At 37.4% G+C, this 18285-nt stretch overlaps 3 protein-coding genes across 8 annotated transcripts; 2 read left to right on the top strand and 1 right to left on the bottom strand.

The window, feature by feature from the left end:
• The first annotated feature begins 63 nt into the window (after positions 1-63).
• Positions 64-3402, top strand: LOC137745666 (outer envelope pore protein 16-3, chloroplastic/mitochondrial). Its single transcript, XM_068485661.2, has 3 exons — positions 64-201; positions 740-1109; positions 3002-3402. Exons 2-3 carry the CDS (start codon positions 770-772, stop codon positions 3148-3150), a joined length of 489 nt encoding a protein of 162 aa, XP_068341762.2. The 5' UTR covers positions 64-201; positions 740-769; the 3' UTR covers positions 3151-3402.
• Positions 3403-7055: 3653 nt separating this feature from the next.
• On the top strand, positions 7056-9156 carry LOC137744816 (rhodanese-like domain-containing protein 9, chloroplastic). The gene is made up of 6 exons (XM_068484619.2): positions 7056-7215; positions 7855-8114; positions 8279-8429; positions 8538-8623; positions 8715-8819; positions 8904-9156. The coding sequence occupies exons 1-6, from the start codon at positions 7172-7174 to the stop codon at positions 8972-8974; spliced, it is 717 nt and encodes a 238-aa protein (XP_068340720.2). The 5' UTR covers positions 7056-7171; the 3' UTR covers positions 8975-9156.
• A 175-nt stretch (positions 9157-9331) lies between these two features.
• On the bottom strand, positions 9332-17335 carry LOC137744815 (uncharacterized). 6 transcript variants are annotated; one of them, XR_015954056.1, is made up of 10 exons: positions 16496-17097; positions 14971-15111; positions 14014-14394; positions 13194-13298; positions 11765-11905; positions 10818-11021; positions 10637-10718; positions 10431-10523; positions 10180-10291; positions 9332-9761 (listed from the first exon to the last, which is right to left on the bottom strand). XR_015954056.1 is itself a non-coding variant. In XM_068484618.2 (9 exons), the coding sequence occupies exons 1-9, from the start codon at positions 16970-16972 to the stop codon at positions 9718-9720; spliced, it is 1695 nt and encodes a 564-aa protein (XP_068340719.2). In that variant the 5' UTR covers positions 16973-17335; the 3' UTR covers positions 9332-9717. The 6 variants fall into 6 exon arrangements, 2 of the variants coding, with proteins under 2 accessions (XP_068340719.2, XP_068340718.2); XR_015954057.1 differs by having other exon boundaries at positions 10180-10288; XR_015954055.1 differs by lacking the exon at positions 10637-10718 and having other exon boundaries at positions 9332-9988; positions 10037-10288.
• Between the last annotated feature and the right edge of the window lie 950 nt (positions 17336-18285).

Below are 18285 nucleotides of genomic sequence, written 5' to 3'. Positions count from 1 at the left end.
TTTAAAAACACTTTCAAACGAGACATTTACCAACTATTAAATACAAGAGCCAGGAGGGGCAAAATGGTCAGTGCAAGTAATGAATAATCTGGTGTAACAAGGTGCAGATAGCTAAACTTTCATTTCCTTCGGTAGTCTTTGTTCCTCTGTTCGTAGTGAGAACTGAGTAGAAATCGCCGACTTCTTATTTTCCCCTCGAAGGTAATTTACATTTTCTGATGAGGTACTGTTTTCTGATTGGTCTCTCATGGAATCAAATCCTCCTCGATCATTTTTTTTTTTTTTTTGCAAATTTAGGGCTTCGGCTTGTTGATTAATTTGTTTTTTTTTTATTGATGCTTGGATCTTCGTCTTCGGCGTTAGAATTTGCTCGAATTTTGGTCACGAAATATTGGGGCTTTTGGTGAATTTGAGTTTAATTGCATCTACATCGATGGGGTTTGAAAGAACTAAAATTTGGGATTTATTTGTGCAAGTTTTGATGTTACGGGGTTGATTGTTTTTTTCTTCTCCAAATGCTTAGTATGCTAATGTGGATGGATTTTGTTAAGAAATGAAAAATGTGATTAGCAGTAGTGATAAATTTGTAAGATTTGAACCCAGTAAAGCTTAAATCAAAATTACCGATAGCGGAAAATGAAATGTAGTTTCTTCTTTCTCTTCCGTTGTATAAGCTGAAAGATCGCCTATCAGAAAAAGGGCGAACGGGGGTGAGTGCTGATATCTGTGTCGCTTGCAGGTTTTGTTTGTACCAGTTTAGTAGACAGTCATGGACTCCTTGGACCCCGCAGAGCGTAGGTATTTGGAGGATGAGGATACTCCTCTGATGAAGACACTTAAGGGTGCAACAAATGGATTTGTAACTGGAACTATCTTTGGGACCATAGTTGCTACTTGGTATGATGTGCCTCGTGTTGAGAGAAATGTCGCTCTTCCTGGGCTGATAAGGACCCTGAGGATGATGGGAAACTACGGGGTAACATTTGCTGCAATCGGGGGAGTGTACATTGGCGTTGAACAGCTTGTGCAAAATTATCGGATGAAGAGAGACTTTGTCAATGGAGCTGTTGGTGGTTTTGTTGCTGGGTCTACTATTCTAGGTTACAGAGGTGAGGATTTCTTGTGATCCTTGATTTCTTACTTGAACTTTGTATTCCTGCTATCATGAGTGGTAATCTGTAGTAACGTGATCTTATAATGTTTGGTATTTTTACAAACCAAATTGGATTTTAGTTTCCGAAAAAGGGTTTATTTTTTAGGGGATAGATTTCTTGTCAGTGTTCATTAAGAAAGTAAGTGTCACCTTATGACATATGAGGTTTTCTTTCGTTGAATAATTTCATTAGTTTCATATTTAATCTTTCACAAATGTTTAGTTTGGACTTTTGACTGATAAAACTAAAGGATTGAGTTGGTAAATTTCACACCTATGCTGGCTAGAAAGGAGTGTGCTCTATTTTAGGGTACTTATCCAAGATTTATTGAATACTGCTAAAACTTCCGGTTAGATATATGAGAGAGAGAGAGAGAGAGAGAGAGAGTGTGTTTTGGTGTACGGTAGATGTATGGAATATGGATAGATATTTAAAAATGGTAATGGTAATATGTGTTTCGGTTGTGTATAGTTTTTGAACTAATGTTCAGAGAGAGAGAGAGAGAGAGAGAGAGAGAGAGAGTTTTTCTGCAAGCATACAAATATATGAAATACGGTAATTTGGTATTTCATGTCATTCAAATGTCAGCAGAGAACAGGAACTCTCTATTTATTCCTTTGAGCCTGGCATGAAACAAGACGTTTGTATTGTCTAGAAGAATAAATTTCTTGCAGAAATGCATCGCATAGTTTTTGTTCATATATTGTGTGAATCCTGGAATCATTAAAAGCAGTATGGCTGTGGTGTCACTGTATGTTTAATACATGGATACAGAATCTAAGCGAGTTAGAGAATGTCAGTGGTGAAAAGTTTATGTGTAACTAAGAGAGACTGCGACTAATCACTAGGCCCCCCCTCCTGACCCCCCAACATTTGGAGAGTGAGAAACTCTACAATTTCCTAGGTGGGTACCGTGGGAGAGAGTCGAACCCCAGACTACTTTGGATCAAACCAAGGACCTGACCGCTAGACCAACAACTCTTAGGTGACTGTCTGAGTAATTAGATTGTCAAGGTTTAGGATTGTCCAAGGAAAGAAACCTTTTTGAAATGAGTTTTCACTTTCACGTGAACCTAATTAGTTGGTCTACAATTAGTACATTTCTTCTTATCCTTAAATTTTTCATCCTTAAACCGATATCACTTTGTAAATATTTTTTTTCTTCACAATAAATATCCATTTATGTGTAAAATCTGACTTTAGGATAACAGCTCCTTTGATTACACAAATGGTAATAGATTGAAATGCATTGAATGGCTAAGTTTAGCTATGCTAATAAGCTTTGAACTTGGTGTTCCAATGAACAATGATACTCTCTTCGTCTCTCGTATGCCAGAGCTAGTTTGAGACCTCATGTGCAAAGTTTTATGTTGATTAGTATATGAGTTTAAGAGGCTGTTGATCCTGTCCCTAAAGTTTGAAGAGAATACGTCACTTTATGTTCGAATTAGAAGCAGAGTAAGTACTTGGGAATTTGCAATCCACCAAGATGGATCTAAGAACAAAGCATCCCTGTGTCTGAAAACCACACTATAAGCGTTTCTCATATACTTTCAGCTTATACAGAAATGCATAATTGACACTAGGTCTCCATGCACATGATCAAACTTGCACTTGATTTTCTGATTCTTGTTTACTGCGTTTGTGTGCGTGCTTCCCAATTATTTTTTCCACTCAATAGCCGCCGCAAGCATTATTGGTTTGATTTGTATGCGTATTGATTATTGAGTGGGTACTATTATTTCACAGGGGAAATAAATTGGGACTTAGACTCCATTTCTAGTTGATATTTTTGCTAGCGGGTACTTGTTCTCAATTACATTAATCATTTGCTGTCCTTTTTACAGGAAAGAGCATTTCAACTGCAATTTCTGCTGGAGCAGCCCTGGCAGTCACTTCGTCGCTCATTGATGCTGGGGGCCAGACCACGAGAATTGATAATGGCAAGGAATACTATCCTTACACCACCAAGAAAAGATCCACTGCCGATTCATGAACTTAACTGATGAAAAGGTGGAACACTTGTTTCTTGAATTGGCTGGATTTCCGGAGATGCAATCATACTCTTAGTTCGCTTTCTCTGATGTCCAAATTTATGTTTTTGACCTTGAATGGATGTCTTGAATAAGTTTTCTATTTCGTGCTGTTGAAGTGTTACGAAAATATATATCATTTTGTACATGAGTTTTTCAATATTCTTGCGAGTTAGTAAAAATCGCAACGAGAATAAAACATGTTTACACTCTGATTACTAGCATTTAGTGAATATCTCAACGCTTCATTCAAATTTCGTTCCGAGCTCGTGTTCAAATAAACACATCAAATCATTATACTAAACCCCTTTTAATTTTCCGAACAAGTGTTTAGTTCTGTGTGCGAAAGAGTCACTTTTGTAATTGCAATGCATTACAGAATGTGAGATATTGGTTCATATCCTTTAACTTTGAAAAAAAAATGCTTCTGTGAATCTTTCCGAAAGAATATATTGTGGCAAAACCACTAGTTGGTTCCCTTTTTGAAAATAATAATAATAATAAATCAGCCGCTTGCAACATACTGTGATCAAAACCTAATACTCATTAAATAGGACAACCGCAAGGTCATGTAACAAGTACTATTAGCTTCTCAAAAGAGTGCAAATGCAATGTCATCACATTCTCGAATGTCGTTTAGACGCACAAAATTAACCGAAATGTCATTACATTTTAATACAAGTTAGCTTTGTCATTGTACGTGGAGCTCACTTGTATTATATAGTACTTCAACAGTATGATCAGTTTTATATGTCTAAACAACATTACTCGATTGGTGCTAAGCTTTGTTCTAGAGTTGAAAAATAAATTGAAAGGCTTGAGGAGACAAAGGAAGAAATGGTCCGAATGCGCTACTCATGGAGATTCAAATGGAAAAGGAACATGCAGCAGACCTTTTAGAGCAAGGAAGGTTCGAGTTTGAGGCAATGAAGGAGGACCTCAACATATATACTCCAAGGAGGAAGAATTCTTCCGTGATAAGCAAGCAAAAATTATAAGACCCCATGCCAAGGAGTGTTTGTGATTCATCTAATGATCAAAATAATGATCCATCTAGACCAAGTCCACCATATCCTTATGAATGGAAGGTCTTAAAACTCCTAGAACAACCCTTTCTCCCTGTGAGAGACCTTCCCTTTGGTTGAGGGTGATTCTCACCGTTCTGTGTGAGTGGTTCCCAATCGAGTCCCTTTCTGTTGCCGCCGATCCTAGCTACAGCTGGGATCGGTGGGTTTTCTTTTGTTTTTTTTTCTTCCTCTCTTTCTCTTCTTCCATCCACTTTTTTCTTCTTTGGGTTTCTTGGATGATCTACCTTCCTTTCTTCCCTCTGCTGTCTCTCATCCATCTTCATCCAATTTTCAAGCATCAGTCACCTTTGACCGTGATTTGTTGCAGTGTTTTGAGTGGGTGTGTATCGATCTAGTGCTTCCACTGGGTCGGGTGTTCCTTGCACCGTCACCCTCTCTTTACTGTCTGCCTTTGTTAGCAGTGTTGCTCATGGACTCCCACGAGCTTCTTTCAATTGGCTGCACGTTCTTGGTGGTCTGTAGCTGTGTTCAGAGTGAAGCTTGGATTTGGATGCGGGTATCGATGAGGCGCGGTTTATTTTGGGGCAAGATTTTGGATGGATCGACATGCACGGGTGCTGTTTTGGTGGTTGCAGTGGCGGTGGTGGCAGACGATGTAGCGGAAGCAAAAGTTTTTGGGTTTTCTTTTGTTTTGGTCTCAACTTTTGGTTGGGCTACTGTTCTTTGTTTATGTGTTTCGATTTTGGGGCCTTTGTGTTGTATATTTTGGCCCTTTGTGTTGTAATGTTTGTGGTTGAATATATGTTGCCTTTGTTCCAAAAAAAAAATCCCTGTGAATGTATTAGTAATTGTTGTAATTTTTATTTGCTAATGTCTATTGTTTTAATTATTGTGTTTTAATTTTTTATATAGTATTTCATTTATCGTTTGTATTAGTAATTGTTGTAAGATTGAATTATGAATTTGTGTTTAAGAATGAGGTAAGTTGTGTGATTTTTTAGTATTTATCAGAATTGAAGAAATGTTCATAAAAATAAATTAGAATAATTTACCATAACTTTAATTTTTTTTTAAAAGCTACTGGAAAAAAAAAATTAGAATAATTATTTAATAATTTCGAACTAAAATTTTAAGTCATACTATTGAAGCAAGAAAGCAGTTTTTAGGTCATGACTTAAAATTCTCTATTTTTAAGCTTTATCCCCAACCATTGAAGTTGGTCTAAAAAGAGGAAAATGGTTTGAATCTGAGATCCGGTGAATTGAAAAGAAAGATTGTAACTAACAATTCAACGCTTACAAACGGTTTTCTTTTGTCAATTTTGCCTTCTTCCTGGGAATGAGAGTGAAATTAAATATATAAACCAAATACTTAAAGGGCAGGAGAATCTTCCATTCACCTTCTTATCCTCACCGATCTTAAGTTGTACATAATAATAACCTCAAAATCTCAGCCGCCACTTTACACAGGATTTAAAAAAGCATGCAGGAAAAACTAAAAGTTGCCCCATTAAATAAAAAGGTGAATTGTAAATTTAATTTCTGAATTATTATTTGAATAAAAATTATGTCTTTAAACTTTCTATTTTTCAAAATAATCAGTTCTTGAATTATAAAAATTTGTTAATTACATCTATAATATTATATATTCAAAGTTACTATGTTTAATTTTTAATCAATTTAAGTCACACTACTTGCATGTGATACAAATTAAAAGGTAGATTGATAATTTTATATAAAGAAATAATGGATGGAGTTAACTTTGGAGGATAAATTAGACGTTAGGTTCGCAACCTATATTAAATGTTAAGGGTTTATATGCAAGAAAAGAACGGTATTATACTCTAAAGTGTGTCAAGTGACTTAAGCTGACAAAGAATTGGATAAAATAGCTTTGAATATAATAGTAAGGATGAAATTAGCATTTTTTAATGAATTTAGGATCTTATTTTATCGAAAAATAATTCATGGACCAAATTTTCAATAAGGTGATAATTCATGAACTAAATCGACATTTCTTTCTAAATAAAATAATTTACAAACAAGAGATGCTAGGGTTGACGGGGAAGTGTGGAACCAGAATTGGCACCACCGGAGATTCAGAATTCAGAGGCTGCCTCAGGCAGCTCATTTTGCCACCTCCTCCTCTGCTGCTGCTGATCCTTCGCTGCAGACACGAGAACGATGATGAAAGCAGCAACAGATGAAAGACAGAAACCCCATTATATCCTCCTGATGGACCTCATCTCTCTCTCTCTACAATTTTATACATGTGCAATAGCAATAGGATCATCATTTTAACATTTATATTTGGATAATATCTTGTGTTAATAACAAAGATAACTTTTCTTTGTTGGTCGGAGAAATTCTTCAGTCTGGAGGCCGGACAGGTGGCTCATATGGCCCACACACAAAAATCATCCCCTACTTCACCTTTCTGAGTTCTCCATGATAACTCGGCTCATTTGTGTCTCACTTCTCTCTCACACAACACTCATGGTTCATCTTTAACGGTGACCTCACACGATAACTTCTCTTTTTTTATATTGTTGAGAGTTGATGATGTGAGGACAAAATGCCCCACAATCAGTGCGAGATAGACCAATGCAAGGGATTATAAGATGTTGAGCTACTTTCTATATTGTTAATTAATTTTATGATAAAATTCGAAATCTTTTTATGATATCAGAGTCGAATTGTCTCACACAGAACTAATTTTGTTTGTGTATATGTAAAAGGGCTAGTAAGCCTAATTTCCGTAAAATGTATTCCCATAAAGGGAGAAAAGACAACGAGCAAAAAGGTTGGGAAAATATATCTACTATCCAACACCATTTGCCACGTGGTAGAAACCCATTGCCGCATCCAAATTTCTTGGGCCATCATTGGCTGTTGATTGCGTTCACAAGTAACGGAGGAGAGAAGTCGGAAGTTTGAGGATTCCAGAAACTCCTTCGATGGCAGGGATTGGCTGTTGCTGTACAACTCTCTCGTCCTCAAGGTACCCACCCTGTCTTTGTTTTTATGTTGGAAGGACTGCATTTTTACTAGGACAAGTTCCTATTCTGAATACTCTCAGGTTCTCGATGGTGAGTTTTCTTGTTTGGTTGCTGAGAATTGTTTAGCATGTTTTCAGACGAGGTCTAAAAGCGTTTTCAGATAATCAAAAACATTTATGATGGTGTTTAGAAGGAAAAGTTAAAAGTGGCTACGGAATTCTGGAGAATCACCTAGTTCCAAGTGTTTTTCGGAGAAGCGCATGTTGAAGAACAGATTTCCCATCGGAAACTTCACATAGTAAATTACAAATTACATTGTATGGTTTCATTTCTAATTGCACCGAGGCCAACAGCTGCCCAACCGTGTAGTGGTTCAGTTTGGATAATATCGCATGATTAGTAGTTGGCCGCTACTAAGTGCTTTCTGAGAAGCACTTTGAAATTTTACTAGAAACTTAGCACTTGTTTAGTTTCACATTCTCATATACATTACAAAATTTATCTTCATTTTGTTACATATTGTTTCTTTTTAGATCATTTTGAACTCGATTGAAATCATGATAATATATCTCAGTGAATCTAGTGAAATTGTTACACACATATATGAAAGTGAAAGTAAGGGGTGAGAATTTTTTTGACAGCAATCTCTACACATCTTGGTTGAAATTTGAGACTCGTACTCATGGTGGAGGAACCATCTTAGGGCAACCAACCCGTCGTCGTCGGAATTTCTCAATCAGAGCAGAAGTGAATTTTGTAAGTGCAGAAGAAGCAAAAGAACTTATTGCAGTCGAGGGATATACTGTCATTGATGTCCGGGACAAATCTCAGTACGAACGAGCTCATATCAAATCTTGCCATCATATGCCTCTCTTCATTGAAAACCAAGACAATGATTTTGGTAAGCAAGTCTTTCTTTGACAACTCATTCTGACTAACGTGGCATCATTTCACCGTAAAGTAAGAATAATCGAAACTGCTCATTCTATTTATCATCATTTAAAGATCATCTCTAGAAGAAAAAAAAAAAAAGGAATTTTGATTTTTTTGATGAATTATGGGCAGGAACAATCATAAAGAGGACTCTCCACAACAATTTTTCTGGTCTCTTCTATGGGTTGCCTTTTACCAAACCGAACCCTGAATTTGTAGAGTCAGTAAAAAACCGGTTCTCACCTGAAAGCAAACTGTTACTGGTGTGTCAGGAAGGATTGAGGTTGGTTTTTTACCAAGTAATGCTAAGGGATTTCGATAGCCAAAACTGCTTCTGGCGGTGTTTTGTAAACCATTTGACAAGGTTCTTTTGTTTCCTTTTAATTTGAAGGTCTACTGCTGCTGCCGATAAGTTGGAGCAAGCGGGTTTCGAAAACATAGCGTGTGTAACTTCGGGTCTTCAAAGCGTAAAACCAGGTTAGGGTTTTTGCTCCAACATCTTCGCTTTCTCCGGGATTATCTGCTGTTTAAGATTGATCGATGACGTTGCTACTCTCTGCTACACCAGGAGCATTTGATTCTGTTGGTTCGACGGAGTTGCAAAATGCCGGCAAAGCCGGATTAGTCACTATTCAGGGAAAGATCTCAGCTGTACTTGGAACTGTGCTAATCTGTAAGTCCTTTTGTATACTCTTAAAAGCACTTATGTTGCCATGGTCCATGAGATATCATATCTTCTTTTTTGATCAAATGCCAGGTGCATATTTGTTCATCACCTTCTTCCCCGATCAAGCAGAGAAGCTACTCGCAACTTTCCCGACCACGTAGCCCGAATACGATGCTGATATTTAGGGTTTAGGGTTGAAGGAAAGAGGAAGAAAATAGAGTTCTCTGTAAATTGTACTACCCCCGACATTGTAGCGCGTTTTTGCAGCGGCAAACCTTGGCTTAAAAATTCATTTCAAAGGGAACTTCAATGGAAATCCACCGGAGAAAACGATTCATTCAAACTCCGGTCGATATAGTCAAACAACGAAATCTAACCGGACGTGGTTTATGTCAAAACAGTAATGCAAAAACAACATTGTACAAGTTTTTGCTACCTTATTCAGGTTCCAAACCAGTAGATCATGAGGACAATCTACAACAATACACGATGACGTTCCGACTATAAAAAAATTAATATAGAGAGCTAAATCGGTATAGAATTATAATCTAAAAACAAAACCTCGCGATAAAGTATAGAAACTCGAAGGTTAGAGTCGAGATCCAACATTCTAGACCCACAAAAGAGAGAAAGGAAAATTCACAAGGCTGTGAACCTAGGTTAACAAAATATTACAGTAAGATTATTTTTTTACCCAAAAAAAATATTACAATGAGATTAGCAAATGTTTTTCTGATTCCATCTGTGCACCATATAAATGCAACAATTATGCAGGGTACCATTCCAGAGTACCTGGGGTTGATCGGCAGCTGCCAACGGCACCACGAGCATGATAGGATTGAAGAATAAAACAGCAAGCTTCTTTCTGCACCGCTCTTGTTCTACGGCAGATGATGCAAAAAAATCATTCTCCTTGTAGGCAATAGAGTTGACGGATGTTTCCAGAAGCTGTCACATGGATCAAATTAGATAAACAGGGATCAAATCGATAAGCTTTTCAATGACATCCTACTCATCTTCTATAAAAGCTCATGAAATTACATGTAATGGTATGTCTTTGGCACAATTTCAACTCAATAATATGCAGTGATAGTTCACATAAAGCCACATAAAAGAGGTTATTAACAACTATATACTATTAAGAACACCAAACAGCCGTATGTCGCCTGAAAATGCTGAGGATAGCTAGTTGTTAAGTTGCGAAGTAAGTCGAGTAAATTTACCTTCTAGAAAACAACTATTGATGGATCAAAATAAAGGATATGCTGATTAACTTTGTTTTGCAAAGTGCTGATGATGTTCCAAAATACAATATTCTAGCACGTGTATGTCAACATGAGGAAACCATTGTAATAATGAGCATTACCATACAACCAGTCTTTAAAGTATACGTGGAGAGCAGTTGATAATTCCCGCTTTCTATTTTCTTCAAGAGGTGCTTCCTTCAATAATTGCTTTACCTCCCCAAGATTGTTCTGCTGCAGAAAAAGTTTAGAATAATTAAAAGAACAATCAAACATCAAGGGATTCTTAGTAAAACTGCAAGAAAATATCTACTAACTTCCCCAAATATATACATAAAAAATCTACACTAATATTAAGCCGGAGTAAACATACGTTTCTATGCTGGGAAGCCATATAAGCATCTGGTAATGGAAATGGGTTGTCTTTAGTGGAGCCCTGCGATTCACCTCCATACCAGTTTGGAATCTGAACATAAAAGAAACATAAAGGATGTAACTAGATAATTCAGAAAGAAAATGAGTAACTCTACAGCCATGGCCATCTCAACCACCCTCCCCCAACCAAATGAAGAAACATACTCATAAAATACAACTGTTATGCCCCGAAAATGCATGACTTTGTCCAGAGACTTTGTTGGTAGAGCCCTTCAGAGGCTTTTCTCTATTTAATTTCCGATAAAATTACTTCAGAAAATTAAGGAAACCCCTTTAATGCGCTATCCAAATCTAAATTAACAGTTTGTAGTAAAAATTATAATACCAAGAAATTTGTGAACTGGTCAGGGTCTAAGTGTGCAGCGGACTCGGCCTGAGCCTCAGAGACACCTGCTGGATGAGATAATGAATCATGTGGGTCAACCGCTCCAAGTGGCAGGGGCTCATCCCATCTGTTGATAGTAGTGTCAACCCCAACTTCCTTCATGTGCTCCTCCAACTGACTGTAAAATGTATTGTATGGTGCCACCTGATAAAAGTTGGGAGGAGAAAACAAAGATCTGAACATGTTAAATCTTCATTAGAACTTGAAGAATAAAACACAGAAAACTATGATCATAACAAATACTTATTATGATCAAAGAATTTAATGCTACATTTCAGTAAAAACAATTTAATTTTGTTAAAGTCATAGTGTATTCAATTTGACCCCAAATATTCAACATAACAAAACCATGCATACAAACCACTATACCACAGCAACTAAATGCGTCAAGACTGTCAGCAAACATCAGTTTGAAAGGAGTGCATGTGTGTAACAAAAACATGTTGACTATAAGTTGGTAAGTTTCGCATGACATTTCTTTCTTTTTTTACTCAGCAATTTAAAGAGTACAGGAAACCCTCTCAAATCTGAAAACAGATGTCAAAAACAACTATTACATCTGGGGGCATGCTATCAAATGTAGAATGGAAAGAAAGTTCATTTCTGATGATACGAATCACAATAGAACTAGAAGAGTGGCCAATAACATGCCAGTGGAACATATTATTGTTTTAAGTTCAATGCATATATGAGATAACAGAAAGAAAGTCATGGAGGTTTACAAAAAACAAAACAGGTCAAACCAATATACCAGCAAACCCACATTAAGATTAGTTGTAACAAAAAGAAATCGACGTTAAGATATACTGCAGTAGATTATATTGTGAAAATTAATCTGCCCTAGTACTGGCTAGAAACAAAATGCAATCAACTCTTGGGGGCAAGACCTGCAACTTATGGTTATCACCAACAATAAGTGGTCGCTGGTTGACCCCAAGGAAAAACATGCATTCGCGGCAGTTAGCAATGCAGATTCGATTTGCTGCTGTAATCACATGAACTCGCTCACAGTGTTCGATTCTCACAGCCTGCAAGAGACATCAGATCATCCAAGCTCTAAGATTCAAATTAACCAGGTGACACAACGATCCACGTTCATTGCATATAAAACAGTAATTACCAGGTGGGCCACTCCACATGACAGTAATAACTAATAAGTCATTATACAGAGGTAAGGGATCAAAACATGATTTTCCAGCATCATAAAAGCTCAAGACGTGCTAAAATTAAGACTGGCCATTTAAATATTAGTGCATAGTTGGGCAGATGTATTTACAGGGAGTCTTTTGTTTTCACATAATATTATAAAGTAATCACCAGACTATCAAAGCAAATAATGATATATAGTATTTACAGAATAAGGCTTTCCAGTAGAAAGCAAATATAAACATACATTGAAACAGAGAATGTTTGAATTTTCACATTGAAACAGAGAATGTTTGAATTTTCTAAAGGCCGGTTTAGTGTAATATACAGACATTGGACTACTTCCAATGTTCACTAAAGGGCAAAACGTCAGGCCTAACAATTAGATGTCACAAAAGTTATTACATTTGATTAACTAAACCATTATGCAAGAACTGTAACTTAAAAACAAGTTGTGCAAAAACTTCCAACCAAAATTGAATGAACTTACAAGAAGATAAAAACTTTGCATTAACCACCACATAAGAAGCATATGAGGTAACTCACAGAAACACCATTCAAATTATGATTTCACAAACAGAGATAAAGAGTAATCATCCGTCATGGTTCGATTGTGATCCAACCCAGTAATTTACACAATCATTCTATTATACAAACTACCAGACAAACAAAATTCAAAAGCCTTCTTTTTCAGTGTGTTATATACTTACATGCTAATTTCATTGACTTTAAAAAGTCGACTGCAAACTAACTTTGTATTCGTAATAGGAAGGGGTAAATGAGTGCCAAAAGAAAGTAACTGGGCAGGCAAAGCTTAGTGGGAATGAAATGCAACGTGCCTACTTGCAAAGTCACTCTGAAGATATCAGTTATTAGCATTATTGCAAAACATCAAGTAACCAAACTCAACCAACTTATCTAATACTAAATTTTCAGAGATGAAGGATAAACAAATCCAGAGACCTTTACAGACCACAAGCTAATCATTCTGATACTATGTTTAAATTTACTAGAGCGAGAAAACTATTTCCAATTCAACTATAAACTTCACCACAGAAATAACCTTTTTTCGATATCCAACTATATATTAGGGAATAAGTACAACCAAAGTAGTCATGTCACTCAACAGTCAATAAGCCACAGCATAAATACAAATGCCTTTCCTATTACCTTTCCAACAGCTCCAAGAACAATTGTAGCATCAGAGCATCCATAAACTGTGGCATATCTCAGAGGTGCTAATATGTAGATAACTGAATCGTGGCAATTTAAAACCTGAAATTGCAAACAAGTTACTACCAAACCAATATACCTCTTAGAAGGAACAATCCAATTTTAGTTCACTGCTTTTACGCACAAAGCATGTAAAGAAACATGTTGAGAAAAGATAACAAGAAAGCTGACAATCTTGACAAGTTTCATTAACCAAGTGCATTATTAGTTCAATGGTCAATGATCTTTATAACTAAGATTAGGATCAAACTGAATGAGCAGCTACCTCCCTTCCTTATGCATAATAGCAGGACCCAACAGACTTGAAACTTGAATAAGTAAATGATAATTAAAAGTGAAAAAAATGCATTTATGAAATAATTTAAAATAAGTTAGCCAATTCAGAAACCAAAATATAGCATAGCAAAACCTTCAATCCATCACAAACACAACACAACAGGTGCATTCTCACAGCCCCAAGAGCAAATCCCCAACGTGACATGCAATCACTCACATATTCATAATCATTTCATGTCTATAACATGTAGCTATTAAGTTATTAGAACCCCAATAGAAATAATGACTTGATTCTTGTGCCTTATTAAGAATTGAGTTCTCTTCATTTTATTCTTTCTGATTCTAGATCCTGAACATCTAGAAGTGTTGAATTTTGAAACATCCCGTAAATGTAGGACACAGAGGAAAAAAGAATGGATATTACATTTTTATAAACTAGTTACAAGAAAACATAAAAATGTCTTATGATTCATGAACAAACCTTTACAGAAGAACCTTTAAGATCAGATGATTGCTTTACAAGAGATGACTTAGAGATCCCCTCAATAAAACTTGGGCCTCTGACACTAGATGAGCCCTTGTTTGAACTCGTGCAGGCATCAGCCATAGGAACATCTTGGTCTGAGGAACTGGGTGGCCCATTTTCTTTTGGAGAAATCCTTTCTGAAATATGTTCCAAAGAAGAACCTATATTCTGTAGAACCCAATCGTGAACTTGTGCTGCAGGAACAGGAACATCAGGCATATCAGGATCTGAATTTGCAAAAAAGGGAGCACGTTGGCTGAATAGATTTCCTTCAGATCCTTTGTCACCAAAGTGAAGCAGAAACCCAAGGTGCTCAAATTTCTCCATGGTCAAAACCTATGAAGGGTTAAATCAGATCATTAAGTGGGCTTGGGAGATACCAACAAAAAAGATACAACTATAAATTCCATAACATAAATAGAAAAAAAAAATCAGCACTGGATGTCTATGATAAAAACACTAGGATACATAAATTCTATGGCGCAACTTATTGTCATCCAGATGAACTGTTCCACCAGAACCATGTGTTGGATTTATTGAACTGCATTTCCATTCCATTCCTGTCCTACTTGACCTTTTTTAAGATTAATAATAAGCAAACTTCAGTAAATATCGTGCAATTGGAATGTAGAATGTAAGGTTCATTATTCAAACTTCAAACTTATCATGAAGAAATCACTTCCCACAAATACAAATTTTCACAAGTGATGATAATTGGTGTTGCACTTATGACCCAACCAAAGCACGAATCAAGGATTTGGGTGGTGCTCACAGTACAAGTACTGTTTTTCTATCGAATTGGAAAAAAGTACCAGCAATCATTATCTTTAAATGCACACAATTTACTTTTTGGTAGCCAAAAAGGTGAATAATCGACTAAACCAGAGAAGATTAAGTAGTAATTTCACATACCAGAGATTCTTCGCCATCACCCTCCACAGGTTCTGCTAAAAGAGAGACAAGATTGGCCAAATGCTTTTGCAGATATGATAACTGGTGTGCTTCTTCATCAGCCTGTGATGGCATAAACCGCCGACTATTGCTACGCACAAGCTGTCATGTGTTGGAATTCCAAGTTTAATATTAGTTTAATCCAACAAAATAAATGTCTCAAATCAAAGTCCGAGCAATTAAATATAAAATACGAAATGTTTCAGGACACAAATGATGCAACAAGTTATATAGTATTGCCCAAATCTTGATACTGAAAATGCTTTAGTATAGCCCTAAACCCTATGTACTACAAAAATCATCCAAATGAAACCAAATCAACAAAACCCTTTCCTAAAAGTTTATAATCAACCTCGTGATTAACATTTGCACACTATGAGTACATAAAGCTAATCAAACTGGGGCAGATACAATGTAGTACCATTCCAAAGGAATCTAAGCATGCACATCCTGGAAGATAAAACTAAGAGTCCACTCACAACAGGCTGAGGTTGGTACCTGAGCATTCTAACAGTGCAGTTCAATCCAACAGTGTGGTAGACAAGGTAATGAATTGTTACAACTCCACCCTAAAGTTTATAATCAACCTCATGATTACTATTTTGCAACGCTATGAGTACATATAGCTAATTAAACCAGGGCAAACACAATGCAGCACTGCCATTCCAAAGGAATTAAACATACACATCCTGGAAGATAAAACTAGGAGGTCCACTCACTACAAGCCCAGATTAGGTGCTTGAGCATTTTACTTCAGTGCAGTTCAGTCCAACGACATGGTAGACAAGGAAATGACTTGTTATAAACCCACCCTAAAAGTTTATAATCAACCTCGTGATTACCACTTTGCAACACTGTTGAGTACATAAAGCTAATTAAACCAGGGTAGGCACAATGTAGCACTGCCATTCCAAGGGGATCTAAACATACACATCCTGGAAGACAAACTAGGAGGCCCACTCACTACAAGCCAAGATTTGGTAATTGAGCATTTTACGTTCAGTGCATTCAATCCAATGACGTGGTTGACAATGCAACAAGTTGTTACAACCCCCACCCCAAGCACGCAATTGATCAAAACTCTAACCAGAACACAATGAATAGTACGATTAGCCAAATACTAACCAAAATAATTTCCAATAATCAATAGATCAATAAAACTAGATTCCATTTTAATCCACATTGTATTCCAATACCAATAACTTTTACGCCCCAATGAACGAACACACACAAAGTTAAAAAAATTACCTGAATAAACCAATTTTCAACATGGCAGCAATCCCATGTCAACAAAACCAACGTCTTGAATGAAATTACCAACCTTTTCGACTTAATTAACCAAAATTTACCCGAAATATGAAAACTAACCCCAAAAAGAAAGCAATTAATCGCAGTACACCAATTCCTAATCCCACGCATTGCACAATGCACCACCGATTAACTAAAGAAAGGAAAAAAAAAGATCAATTCAGGAACAGCTTCTCACCTGCAAAGGCGACAAAGCGGACAAATACCCATCGAAAGCGGACGTCGAGGGCCAGACATCGGCGACGGCAGCCGAGTCCTTGTGCGTCCGCGGCAGCAACTTCTTGTACGACTGAATGTAGAGGAACAGAACCAGATCATGCACATCGGCTCCGGCCTCGTCAATCCCGTCCGGCTTGGCTTTAACGAGCGGGTCGGACTCCGAGTGCAGAACCGAGGCTAGAGTATCGAGGACGAGCTTTGCCTGATCAATGGAGATCTGGAGCGCCTCGGAGATCGCGGCCGAGTCGACCCGGTGACTCGGCGACTTCTCGATCAGCTTCTGCTTGAGCGGAATTAGGGTTTGGGTCGGGTCGGTGAAGATGAGCTTGGGGATGGGCAGCAGCCCGTGCTCGAACGGCTCGCGGCGCGGGTGAATCAGGAGGGCCGGATCCTTGGCCGAAGACGACGTCGTTGCGGGCTCGATTGGGTCGCTCATGGCTTCTTTTCACAGGAGGCAGCAAAACGCAGAGTTTTTGTGTAGACACAGATTTGTGAGTTGCAGATCTTCCAGAAATGAATAGAGAGAGAGGTTGAGGAGAGAGTGAGGGAATGATCCGGTGCGGTTTGGTGCATGGCGTGGACGTGTTTGATTGGGGGTTTGGGTTGTTAGGACCCGTAATACGTTGAATTTTGGCTAATTTCAAGAGGGTAGTGGAGAACAAGTGCATTAGAGGGCGTGGGTCCGTGAACCGGACATTTGTACAAGTAATTGATAACAATTATCAAGTATGAACTTCTTTTAAGCTTTTGACCATAAAGTTGCAAGAATTTTAAAGTGATGTTAGAGAAGTCATGTTTTGAAGACCGTATGTCAATTGTATGTCCCATTTATTGGGGAGAGCTTTTCAAAGTGTTCGGAATACACAACGGTACATCACATGTCATTATATAAGAGGGACACTTGAAAAAAGAAAGTTTTATTCACTTGTAGAATGACATGAAGCATACTACCTCGTGTTCCACATTGAAAAATTTATCCTCTATTGGACGATTGGCCACCTTTATTATGTCGGCCGATACACCGGTGGTTAGCCAATCAACGTGCACCTACCGTGAAGCGTGGGAGACTTGTTGGTTTAAGGGATTTGTATCCCTCAAAAAAGGAAACACACGACACAAGCTAGTCAAATCCAATCGTTGTCTCATCCAATCCACCGCATGAGGTTACTCTAGATCACGATAGTGTTTTGGAAGAGAAATAGTCACCTCTCAAGAATTAAGAGATTTTGGTCTATTATGCTAGCTTGGATATGGTTTGGAATCGCAATGAGATTATCGTCGATGATGCATTTGTAGTAGCTACTGAGATTTTGATTAGCGATGACATCGGACCTCGTTTTGTTGATAAATGTCGATGTAAAACTGATTGGTCAAAATAGAAGGAAGCAATCTAGGTTGAACTTGATTCCTTAACTAAGCGTAAAGTATTTGGACATGTAACTCCAACACCATCTGCTGTGAAACCCATTGGCTGTAAGTGGGTGTTCGTAAAGAAGCGTAATGGGAATAAGAAAATGGTGCGTAATAAAGCACGCCTTGTGGCACATCTCTCAACACCCTAGACTTGACTACAAGGACACTTATTCCCTGTAATGTCATAATGTTCTGCTACCTTATCAGTCTGTTAACTTTCAAAATTTTAAATATGTAGCTCATGGACGTGGTCACAACATATCTTTATGGGGACCTAGATACATATATTTATATGAAAGTTCATAAAGGACTTCCGAGTGACTACTCAAATAGATC

Source organism: Pyrus communis, chromosome 12 (genome assembly GCF_041283825.1).
Source record: "Pyrus communis isolate YQ-2024b chromosome 12, ASM4128382v1, whole genome shotgun sequence".
Lineage (NCBI taxonomy): Eukaryota > Viridiplantae > Streptophyta > Magnoliopsida > Rosales > Rosaceae > Pyrus > Pyrus communis.
The sequence above is the reverse complement of the archived record's forward strand: the minus strand, read 5'-3'. Positions and strand labels throughout refer to the sequence as shown.